The 12,780-nt window shown below is 34.4% G+C and overlaps 1 protein-coding gene across 1 annotated transcript in view; it reads left to right on the top strand.

Annotated features, from left to right (window-relative positions):
• The window catches only part of LOC123871282 (proline dehydrogenase 1, mitochondrial), a 31,633-nt gene extending 19,841 nt beyond the window's left edge, over positions 1–11,792 (top strand). The window contains exons 5-11 of the mRNA XM_045914997.1: positions 900–964; positions 1,916–2,094; positions 3,047–3,326; positions 5,400–5,537; positions 5,959–6,069; positions 6,361–6,523; positions 7,074–11,792. Coding sequence (XP_045770953.1) covers positions 900–964; positions 1,916–2,094; positions 3,047–3,326; positions 5,400–5,537; positions 5,959–6,069; positions 6,361–6,523; positions 7,074–7,279 — 1,142 coding nt within the window. The 3' untranslated portion in view covers positions 7,280–11,792. The remainder of the gene's footprint in view (positions 1–899; positions 965–1,915; positions 2,095–3,046; positions 3,327–5,399; positions 5,538–5,958; positions 6,070–6,360; positions 6,524–7,073) is intronic.
• The last annotated feature ends 988 nt before the right edge of the window (positions 11,793–12,780 follow it).

Raw genomic sequence — 12,780 nt, forward strand, 5'->3', positions numbered from 1 at the left:
TTCGTTCGCGTGGATACAGGTTTTTCTAAAATCCCGTAGGAACTCTTTAATTTTCCGGGATAAAAAGATACCTAAGTGCTAATCCAGGGTATACTCTATCTCTATTCCAAATCCATCCAGTAGTTTTTGCGTGAAGGAGTAACAAACATACACACACACACAAACTTTCGCCTTTATAATATTAATGTGATAGTGTGATTAGTGTGATAGTGTGAAGTGTGATGATTATCACCATTTAAAAAAAATACCACATGAATCAATTTTTCATGGAAACGTATTGGTGTAACAAAGATCAACATGCTGGTAACCTCGACTAGTTTAACGGTGGTTAATCGAGACAATCGCATTACAAGTGATAAGACCTGGCTGAGGCCACTACAACAAGCGTATTTACGCCCGATTAGGTATTTTTATATTCCGCCCTGGCCTCTTTAAAACCTACCCTCGAACCACCTCCACCCATGCATCAGGGATTCCTAAAGGCCAAAACAATAATATTATATCCCTTTATTACAAAAATTAAAATAATAAAAAAAAATTAGCTACAAGATGAATTATTATTCATCGGATTCGTGAATCCCTGGTGAATTCGGCGCAATGTCAGCATTTGCAATGTTATAATTTAAAGTTGTCTATAGATACAAATTAAAACGCAGAAATTAGTTTTGTCTAAAGTAGATATCTCTCTAGATAGTAGGCAGTGGTTTAGTTACCAAAAAATAATTATGAATGACACTTTAACACAAATTTAAATAGTCTTTGGTTCCTTAATACTCAAATGAGAATCAAACTACGATTGTATTTGTATGGAGTAGGTAAGTGACGAAGAGACCCCATCTGCACTCTCTTTATGACAGAAAAACAATATTTCTCTGATATTTCTTGTCTTTACCTTACAGAAACAACCAAGAGCACCGGATTAATGGCAATCAAACTGACAGCTCTCGGAAGACCACAACTGCTCGTAAGTCAAAATAATTAACACAATCGGTTTCGAACATCGATGTATATGGATGGGCCCTTCGAATATAAAAAACGCGCTCAAAAAGTCAAGAGAATTTGCAAAAGTCTCTTGACTTTGTCAATGACGATGACGTAAGATTCAAGCGTATTTTTGTGGACGGAATTGTATGGGAAAGGCTAATCCATATACATCGATGGTTTCGAATGAGTAATTTAGGAAGTTATGGACTAAAAAGATTTTATGTGCGACGACAATCATATCTACTGGAAAAATGATGAGTTCTAGATCACACGCTTGCCTAGAAGATGCTTATTCACTTTTTGAAAGTATAATTTACAGGTTCCGGAACACCGTTCCATACCTAAGCGTTTTGCATCAGGAACGATTTTAAGATACTGATAGATTCCCTTATTTAAATACCAAAAGATACAGCCTGACAGGTCCCGCTAACTTCCACCACCTGTTTGTAAAAAATGATAGCTCAGAGTCGCTCAGTGGGCGATGGAGAGAGCTGTGCTTGGAGTTTCTCTACGAAATCAAGTTAGAAATAAGGAGATCCATTAGAAGTAATAGAGTAACTGAAATAGTTCAACAGGTTACGAAGCTGAAATAGCAATGGGCGGGGCACATAGTTCGAAGAACCGATTAACGTTGGGGTGTCAAAGTGCTGGAATGGTGACCTTGGGCCAAAAATCGCAGAGGTGGTGGACTCCTAGCTAGGTGGACAAATGACAGGAAATATATTACGTCGCAGTCAGGAAGCCGCTGGATTTAGCCAGCGCAAGAGCGTGACGTTTGGAAAACCTTATACAAGAGACTTGGAGAGTCTAGCAAGGAACGTCTATCGGTTGATGATGACATCGATGTCGCCAAAAGGAATGGTTAGTAAAGTTAGCAGGAGGTGTCAAACTGTGCTTGTTAATATTTGAAGAGGATTTTAATAACTTTCAGCTACAATTATCAGAAGTGATAATGAGGGCGCGTAGTTACATGCAGCAGATTGCTGGCGGCACGGGCAATGTGCTCACACACCACAAGACCATCGAGGACCTGCAGAGGTATCTTGGCGACTTGAGCTCCAAACCTGAAGTACAGGAGTTCATGAAAAAGGTCACATCGGATAAAGAAGGGTCAGTGAAACCTTTAATAATAACTTGTTTATAATTTTGTTACATTACCAAGTCTACCTTCTACCTTCAAGTTCTATCTTCGTAGAAATTACGTTCATTCCTTCTAATTTCTTCTTTACCTTTTTATTTGCACGTTTGTGTGAGTATTTCTGCATAAAATGGTAAGATGGGATTCCTATTTGAAAGCTGACTAAATGGTAACAAGTAAGTATTGTACAAGACTCATATGTTGACAATTATTTCAGCGTGCTGCACTTATTCCCATGGGATCGGTCAGTTCAGAGTTTATTAATAGTAAGGGTTGATAAGTAATATAGCTCCGCTAGCAGCAATCATAAATTAAGTCATATTTTATGCTCACAAAGTAGAGAGTAGAATCGTTCAGAATGTCGCTATTTTACAGTAGAATCAGATTATGGGTTTTTAGGAGTTTCATCTTACCGTACCTTTGGATTTCGTAAGCTTTTTAGATAAAAATGCTATCAAATTAACCTAATTTTACGAACAAGATTCCATTAAGATAAGTTCTCCTCTAAGATAACTGCGTATAATAACCTTTCCTTCTGGACTGTTATTTTTAACCCTCGACCCAAAAAGAGGGGTGTTATAAGTTTGACGTATGTATCTGTGTATCAGTGTATCTGTGTACCTGTCTGTGGCATCGTAGCTCCTAAACTAATGAACCGATTTTAATTTAGTTTTTTTGTTTGAAAGGTGGCTTGATCGAGAGTGTTCTTATCCAAGAAAATCGGTTCAGCCGTTTGAAAGTTATCAGCTCTTTTCTAGTTACTGTAACCTTCACTTTTCGGGGGTTTTATAAAATTTAATTTACACTTGTTTAAATTGACACAGTACAAAACTTACCCCCCCAAACAAAATATCGCCTCATTGAAATGTGTTCCTTGGAACCTTCGATCTAAAGAAAATTGAACTTTTTTTTGTGTCTCTGCAGAATCGTCCATTTGTTCCCATGGTCCAACATTCTAGACAAAGATATGGGTTTGTCGGACTCGTTCCGAGTTCCAGACCCGAAGACAGGTCAAATGCGCCGATTGATCTCCCAAATCTCTCCAAAAGAAGAGGAAATGTTCAGAAACATGTTGCGTAGACTGAATGCTATTATCAAGGTCGCCAATGATCACGATGTCAGGATTATGATCGATGCTGAGCAAACTTACTTCCAGCCGGCAATTTCAAGGATCTGTTTGGAAATGATGAGGAGATACAATAAAGTAAGAGACGATTTTTGCTTTCATTACATTTTTTTTTGTTTTCTATAATTGCACCTTCCTAAATTTCTGGTTTTAAAAAAAAAAAACCAGAACGCTAGCAAAAACTTAAAAGCGTTCTGGTTAAACCCTATAAAGTTACCGACTTGGGTCATTTGATGAAGTAGATTTTTATAAGGTCAGGTGGGGTAAGAGGGACGCGGGGGGAAGAGAAACTGTAACTAGTAAAAAGAAAACTATAACGGCTAGCTCTATGGTCACTACGTTGATATAACAGTATTAGGCGTAGTTCATATATTCTTGGATAGATAGCGCTACAACACGGCAGATAAGCGAGTAAAAGAGAGAAAAAAAAATCAGTTGTCAAACTAAAAAAACCAAGACCTAGCGGCGTTCCTTGTTTGTGTTATTAAAATATTAAAAACATCAGTTTTGCGGTTGATTGCTATGGTAAGTGTAATTATTACGTTTAATCTTTATTTTCTATGTATTGTTTTGTTTGTAGTGTGTGTTTTTAGTGCTTTTTCGATGTCAATAAAAACATAATCTTCAAAATGGCAAGCTGGGAATGAGGAACGGCTGTACTAGGTTAAGAGAAACATATGTTCCTCTTTCCCGGTTTCAGGGGGTAACAAACATTTTTAAAATCCACTTAAATACCGGCTGACTTTTAAGTACTGGCCAAGATTTGTAGGATAAACCTACCTATGAATATGAACAACTTTTTCTAAATAAAAAGTCAGCTGTTCCATACAAAAGTATCGATCAGCTGTGACCAAAATGTATAAAATACTTAGTAGATTTTTTTTTTTCGAGTACGAAAGTTGGTCCCATACAAAAGGTTAAGGTTTATTTTCCTACAAATTTTGGCCAGGACTTAAAAAGTCAGCCGGTATAACACGTTCCGTAAATAGCCATGATTTGTTTAGCTGATTATTTGTTACAGAAAAAGCAAAATGCCTCGAGCTTACGAAAAAAAGACCGATAGAAGTTCTTACCCGAAAGAAAAACTATTAGAAGCAGTTAGGGCCGTTAAAAGTGGCGCTTTGTCAGGTTATGCAGCCTCAAAACATTATGTTATAGTTATATTTCAAAACATTATGTTATAGTTTATATTTCACTACGAATGTTATTGTTTGTGACAGTATTTTTGTTGTGATACATTGTTGTTTACAATTACGCGTATAGGCCAAAGTGAGAAAAGTTCAAAATTGTTAGAAGTTTGTTTTGTTTCTTACGAGTTAATTTTTTAAATTGTAATTAAGTAAAGAAATTTAATAAAACCATATCTGTTTTTAGAATACATTTCTATCCCAACTATTCCGACCAATATTATAAATGCGAAAGTCTGTCTTTCTGTCTGTTTGTCTGTCTGTCTGTCTGTCTGTATGTCTGTCTTTCTGTCTGTTGCGTTTCCACGCCTAAACCACTGAACCAATCTTAAGAAATTTGGAAGGTAGGTAGCTTGACACCCGGGGCTAGGGGCATAGGCTTCATTTTAACCGATCACGGGACACTAAAGGGGGTTCATGTTTTGAAAAATTGTGCCAAGCGCGATATAACCAAAACGCGGACGAAGTCGCGGGCGGAAAGCTAGTTTTTAATACGTTCATTTAATACCAGAAAAAGTTTAGCACCTCTGACCTTACCTATATGTTCCTGTTACCCCAAATTTCGTTTTTGTATGCTGTCAGCCTAAATAAGACCTTATTTTAAACGAGGTAAGGTTTTCATTCCCTTAACTCAAAAAAAAATTTAATACATGCTATATAAACACTTAAAAACACGAGTTATTACTTAAAAGTATCGAGTGTTCCTCTTACCCCAAATCTCGGGTAAGAGGAACATTTTTATGACCTAGCTTTGTTGCTAAATTGTGCCGTAATTATACGAACAATCTAGTTCTGTATCAAAAAAATGTTAGTATATTTCAAAAGCGAAGATTTGTTTCAATTAATATCGAAATAAATGTATAATTTTGATAGCTGAAGGCCAAAATGTTCACAAACCAGTAAAGTATGTTTCTCTTACCCCACTTGACCTTAGTTTATCTATTTAATGTTGACAATTTTACAGGATAAGTTCCTAGTATTCAATACATACCAGACCTACCTGAAGAACACCTACAACGAAATCGTAACAGATTTGGAGCAGGCTGAGCGACAGAACTTCTACTGGGGAGCCAAGCTCGTCCGTGGCGCTTACATTGAGCAAGTATGTATTTAATATACAGTACAGTTGTTTAATTTGCTCTTCACTTTGGACACAATTTTGGGAACTCTTTGATTTTCCGGGATAAAAAGAAGCCTATACACAGCTATCTCTGTACTTAACAAAGTGATGACGCTTACGACTTCATCCGCGTGGATTCAGGATTTTAAAACCCCCGTGGAAACTCAGATTTTCTGGAATACAAGTTGCCCCTTTCGCCAAAATCGCTCAAAAGGAAGGGCCGTGAACAGGTTACAGCTGCAGCACACTTTCGCATTTATAATATTTGTAATGGAAGTGTGGATTTCGTTTACTAGATAAGATGTAGATAGACTTTGGTAGATGCATTTGACGATTCAAAAGTATGCCTGCTTGTAAAAGTTTAATTCAATTATTTCTAAATATGTACTTATATTTTACTTAGGAGCGCGCCCGAGCGGCAGCGATGGGCTACGAAGACCCTACGTGTGAGAGTGTAGAGGCTACCACAACGTCCTTCCACAAATGCCTCAAGGAAATTCTCAGCCGAGTCAAGGTATTTGTCAATTAGTTTTTAATAGAAACGCTTCCTCACCATCTGAATTTAATGAATCCTATGTTCAAGTTAGATACTAACTTCATAATAACAGCAAGTTTTTCTACCAAATTCGGTTTATACGCTCTGAGCTGGTGGCGGTTCCTCTGGTGCTGCAAATGTTCATAGGCGGTAATCACTTAACATCAGGTGACCCGCCTGCTCGTTTGCTCGCTATTTTTTCACCTTTTAACCGCCACCACCACCTTTGTATCAGCTACTTAGACTACACCTATATTATGTTTGTTCTAGAATGAGCAAAAGGACCGTCTCGGCATAATGGTTGCGTCGCACAACGAGGACACAGTCCGCTACGCCATCCAGCTGATGAAGGAGCACGACATCAAGCCCGACGCCAAGGTGGTCTGCTTCGGCCAACTGCTCGGCATGTGCGACCACATCACCTTCCCGCTAGGTATGTCATCTAAACGCAATACACGGTTCATTTTAATGTCGTCGTCATCGTTGTCGTCATTGTCGCCATGGCCATCATTGTCATAATAGTTGTCGTCATCGTTATCATACATGTCGTCGTCGACATCGTCGTCGTCGTCTTCATCGTCGTTGTTATCATAGTTGTCGTCGTCGCCATCATAATTGTCGTCGTTGTCATCGTCATTCGTCAATGTCGTGCCCTCGTCAATAGGTACCTTGTACTAGTCCTACCTATGGGTATATCTGTAAAATTTTCAGGAGAACTGAAAAAGTGTTTCGATGAATGCTGAATGTTACTTTTGAGTGATAGTTTTTGAAGTTATAGAAAAAGTATGAGAAATTCCAGTAAAGACATTCTGTTGTATTTTAAAAATACGTCAACTTTTCTTCTTTTACAAAGTTCGTTTTTTCTAAGGTTTTATCTCGTTTTCTGTTCGTAGGTACCCCTTTCTATGTTTTCATTTTTATATCATAGAAGACATTAAAGACGTTTAATAGAATTATTAAAAAAAATTTTTTTTTGTTTTCAGGCCAAGCCGGATATTCAGCATACAAATACGTTCCCTACGGACCTGTGGTCGAAGTCCTCCCATACCTATCGCGGCGTGCTAACGAAAACCGAGGTTTCCTCGTTAAAATTAAAAAAGAAAAAGGTCTTTTATTAAAAGAAATCGCCCGCCGTATCTTTACGGGCCAGATCTTTTACAAACCAGTTGGAAATTACACGCCCGTGTAAATATCCCCTGTACAGTTAGGCTTACCAACTTTACGGGTATAAAATAAACAGGCTTTGAGGGTTAGTTAGTTACTAACCCTCAAAGCTTTAGAACGTGATGTTAAAAAAAAGTATTTTATTTGGCGTTCGTGATGGTAAATTATGGTATTTGGCATTTAAATGCCTGCTTAGAGAGTTGCCTATCTTGTTCCTTTAGTCTGAGTTGATTAGCATGTTATATCGATTTGCTATTTTCTGTATAAAATACTGTAGGTATTGCCAGTATTTGGAATTGCCAGATCACGATCAGCATTTATTTGTCAAATACGAAATGTTAAAGTATTTGACTATTTGTCAAATATTCAATTAAGATTTTGGTCTAGTCTGAATATGAAATGAAATCCCATTAAAACCAGCCGCTTATGGGAATCAGAAAAGAATAAGTTGTTTGCTTGAAGTAGACAACCCTGAAGGCGATCAAATCTACGCATGCATTTGAGTAAAAACTAGTCGAAATTAGTTTGATTGAGAAAACGCTCGCATCCACTAATGTGAAGTAGAAATTGTCATAGTTGGTGAGCCTATGTAAAATTCCAACGAAGTATGGCCATCTGTTGGTAGCAGTTGGTTGGTTTAAATGTTGGTTAGTTAACTTATTGTGTTTATGTTTTAGGAATAAATATAATGTTGTAAGATTGAGATGAACACGCGATTCTCTTGTTATGCGTAGGTATAAATATATTGTCGAAATATCGAAGTTAGGTAGTGTGGCAAGCGTGCAGTTTGCGTAGATTGAGTTTAATTTAAACTTTAATGTTATTCAATAGCCTAATAGTGTTATTAAGATATTATGTGAATCACAATTTAACTAATTGGGCTATTGAAACATTTTATTAAAAAACAATTTCTGTGAGAAAAAGAATGACTCTTAACGACCGAATCAATATAAAAGAAGCATTATTGTGTATTAACTTATAGGGGTCTATATACATTTATCTGATGTTTGCGGATAAATATTTAAATATATATATATAATCTATTTATATATTTAATCAATTTAATTTGAAAGTTAACATATTATTAATACCTACTTAATCATAAAATAGATAGGTATTTATCAACAAGGATCACGAGTTCAGTGCACTGCATGCAATTTATTATATTGAATTGCACGCATAATGCTTACAAAGCAACGTTATTAAAATCACCTTTCTATAGCCACTCAAAACTGGGTTGCTTTCCAGTGATTTTGTCGTTTTCCTCATTTTAATCAAATTTCTTAGTTTGAATTAAATATGTAAATAAAAATAATGCAATATATCGAACCGTATCAAAGCTGATAAGTGTGTGCAGACCCAGTACATCGATTGCGTCCTTTCAGTATTGTTAAAGTTATAATACGACTTTACAAATACAAATTATATTTATGGTTTGTATACCTAGTCGTTTCGATTAAAATAATAACTTTGGGGTTTGTTCATTCGGGATTATGAAATTTATCAGTAAACTTTTTTTTTCTATGACTTCTAGGACAGTAAGTTTTATATACTTAACCTTATCGTTATATCGATGTTTAGATCATGTTCAAACTATTTAGTCATAGGAAAAATAATAATTGTTGTTGAGCATTTTTCTATCCAAAATTTTTGTAAGAGGTAGGCACCTACCTTTTAGTAATCCCTTGAAATTTAAAACTCCGTAATTTGAATGTATGTAATATAAACCTTTAATATCTATGTATAGTTTTTACCCACTATGTATTAATTTATAAAATAGTGCAATTCTTAGAATGCAATTTATTTTAAGTTGTAGTTTAACGGATTGAAACATTATGTGAAATTATTTAATTTTTATCTACTTACTTAATAAATATTAGTTGTGAATAAGCGGGAAACCTACTTATTTTAAACTATTTAACTATTAATGAATATTATTTGTTTAAGTGCGCTGTAATTTTTTTATATAATCAGTATTTTCGATTAATTACCTACTCTGTAAAAAAGGTTTAGCTTAGTCATTGGAAAAAGTCACTGCAGAATCAGATCTTAAAATTGTGCTTATGATATAAGTACCTAGTTAAATGTGTTTAGCAATGTTTACTATACCTACTATGAGGAGATAATATATATATAAAGATTTTCTGGCCCGATTATACATCGTAGTTGATTGCGATCACGTCTTATAATCATGTTATTTAAAAACTTTGGTATAACCTATTTTCATTTTGAAATTTTTGTGTGAGATTTATTTAGGTGCGATAACGGATAAACATATAAGACTAATGATATTATAATGGCTTTATTTACTTGAGCGTGTTAGTTATGTTGGTAGGTAATAATATGAGTGTAGCAACATTTTGTAATAAAAAGTAAAATACAATAAGCATCTATTTAACTACCTATTGAATAGGTACGTATATTGGCCTATAAAGGTTTAGTAATGGTTTAGTAATGGCATTCGTTTCATCACAGCGCCTTGTATATGGCTAGAATTGGCCAAGCTCGACTGAGACTGAAATGAAGTATTCTCACCGAGCAACGCATAACTGAATATCTCAAGCCTTGGAGCTTCAGGGCCCGGCTCGAGTAGTTAATTACTACGAAATTTTACTAGCCCTGCCACCAAACTATGCGTTACCGAGTATTAACTTAAAATCTTTTTCAGAAAGAAATAGGTACCTACGTAAAAACAAATAAGTACCACGAAATGAAAAGCAGATACAATAATAGGCAGAGCCTAAATAGCTCAACAGTTAAAGAAACGCACTGAAAACCGAAAGGTCGCCGGTTCAAACCGTACCTACTCCTAACACAAGCATAAACGCTTATTTGGAGGGGAATATTGCTGGCGAATATTCTTTAAATAATATATATACCTACCTACATTATATTCATCGTTTACAGTTTAATTTTTTTTAATAGTGCATATTATTTAGTAGGTAGGTAAAAATAATGCACCCATATTATTATGTAGTAGATCTCGAAGGTGAAAATGAATGTTGCATTTTTTTTAATTTTTATTTTATTGTATTAATCATGTTTACCTATTATATTACTTATCTATTATTTATTTATTACCTTCACGCTTTTTAATGAAATAGATTAAAGATTGTGGAAGTTATTTCGTTTTTGTAGTTATATTGTGTAGTTCTGTGTTTAATGATATTGCACATATTATTAAATTAACTAGATTTTATATGTTACTTGTTTTTTTTTTTTGTTTTAGAAACTTGATATAATTGGCAGGCGTACCTACTGTAAAACGCACTTTGAGCGTTAGTTGTATCTATACATTTTGTATTGACGCTTGTTACATCAAGTTCCTATTTTTTTCTCATTTCATTGATCTGAAAAAGAACATCATTGGGCGATAGCGAAAGTAAGAATATACTCAGGTACCTACTTAATAAAATCAATGTATAGTTACTCTGCGAGCGATTGTTTTATCAAAAACTGTTATGAAATCGAACTACAGCCAAAGAAAAACAGATTAACATGTGAAATTAAAGTAGGTTATTATAAAACCCTGCCACTATGTACTCATGTACCAATGTTAAATAAATAAAAAACTTGACAGTAATTGCTTTAATATAATCGTATTCCGCGCAAGCTTTCGCCTAATAGGCAGGCTATTAGACGAAGCCTTACATCACCCAGTCTTAATTTTCTTTATGTATTTTGTTCCTCTTTATATGGAGACGGTAGGTCAACTTTTTATCACAATTAGCGTAAGTATCGATTTCAATTTCATATTCAAGCTGTTCATCTGTGTTTTAAATACCGACACAACAAATCTTCACTTATCTACTGTCGCGGTTCAATATTCAATCTATCTGTACCTACTACTTAATATTATATCCATAAGTTATTAATCGAGATTTTGGCAAAATAACAACATTGCTAGTAAGTCATCGACAGATCACGTGTTACAGTCTAGACACCTAGATTGAATATTCAAACCGGACGGGGGTAATTATTATCTAGATATATAAAAATGTGTACCTATTTAGTTAAAACTCAATCACAATTGCTCCAAAGCTAATAAGTAATAACTTAAGGTAGGTACGTGGAAATAAAGAAGGCATTTTAATGTTGTTCCAAGTCCTTTTGTTGGGGAATTTTTAGTCTGAGAGCCTGTAGGAATTTTTCTGGAAGTGCTTGATAAAAACTGAGTTTGTAGTTCCCATGCGTTTCCTTTGTGTGGTAGATGAAGTAGATCTCCCAGATCAAATTTCCTAAGGGTTCTCAGGCCCAGTTGGGCTCACATGTCGTCAATATAGGTTTAGTTCCTATATAAATTAAAAGATTTTTTTTAAACATCTTTGTTAAAATTTTACTAAGCCACGAATCAATAGTTATGAGTTAATCTATTATTATAATTATTTTAACTGTCATGGAGATCATTTTTATCAATTTAAGTATATTAATTTTTATTTTAAGTTACCTATTTTTTTTAGAATCAGCGCTATTAATTGTGATGCTAATTTAGATTATTTTAAAAATAGACATTTTAATAAAGACACGAATGAATTTTCTTTGTTTCTTTTTGTTTTCATCACTAACCTTATGGGTAATTTATAAGTCATAAACAGGACAATAATTATAAATGATAAAATAAATATGTCTGTCTAAAAATAATTACCAAACAGCAAAGATGGCAAGAAAATATCTCTATCTAATAATCTGAGCGTTCAATTAGTATTATGTTAGTACTTCCTGTTCAGTTCATTTAATCCAGGAATAACTCAAGTAGTTATTTATCTCATGGTACGATTAGTATGTGTATAATAAAACTTATAACCATATTTTATATTTAAGAATCAATTTTAATGATTGTAAGTGTCAATTAAAAACGTATAATAGGTATACAGTCCTATAAAAATGATATCCAAATAAGGTATACTTAACATGATATTTAAAATGGAAGTGATGATTTAGGTAGATTGCGTACTTAGTTGTTTCTCCTTAGGTACTTGTTTGTTTTATGAAAAAACAATATTGCTTGTAATTTCAGAACTTATGTGGAAGACCTCTACATATTTCTTCTTCTATATAAATCGTATAAATAGTATATGTTTTGTAGGACAGTGGTGTAACAAACTAGAAAACCTTGTTAAATCATCAGTCTCATATTTATTTTTATGATATGCATCAATATTAATTAAAAACTGAATAGGGTCTGGCAGTTAGAGCCAAGTCCCGAATGTTACTTCAGCAGTCCTAATTATCTCTTGCTACGCCACTGTTGTAGAATGACAATAATGTTTGTTAATAATATTTACTATGTATTGGTCCATATTAAACCATATTGAGCAACAACATACATTGATTATACTGTTACTGAGACCCCTTTGTCCACTAATTCCGCCAAGAGAAGTCGTCGATAAGGTTTAAAATCTGAAAATTTAGGCAAAAACTATTCTTGTATATGCCTCTACTTACCTAACATATGGATTTTAATAAAAATATCGTACATTGAGCCAATTCGCATGGTACGCTATCGATAACAAATAAAACATATTT

The sequence above is a fragment of the Maniola jurtina genome, chromosome 13 (genome assembly GCF_905333055.1).
Source record: "Maniola jurtina chromosome 13, ilManJurt1.1, whole genome shotgun sequence".
NCBI classification, from domain to species: domain Eukaryota; kingdom Metazoa; phylum Arthropoda; class Insecta; order Lepidoptera; family Nymphalidae; genus Maniola; species Maniola jurtina.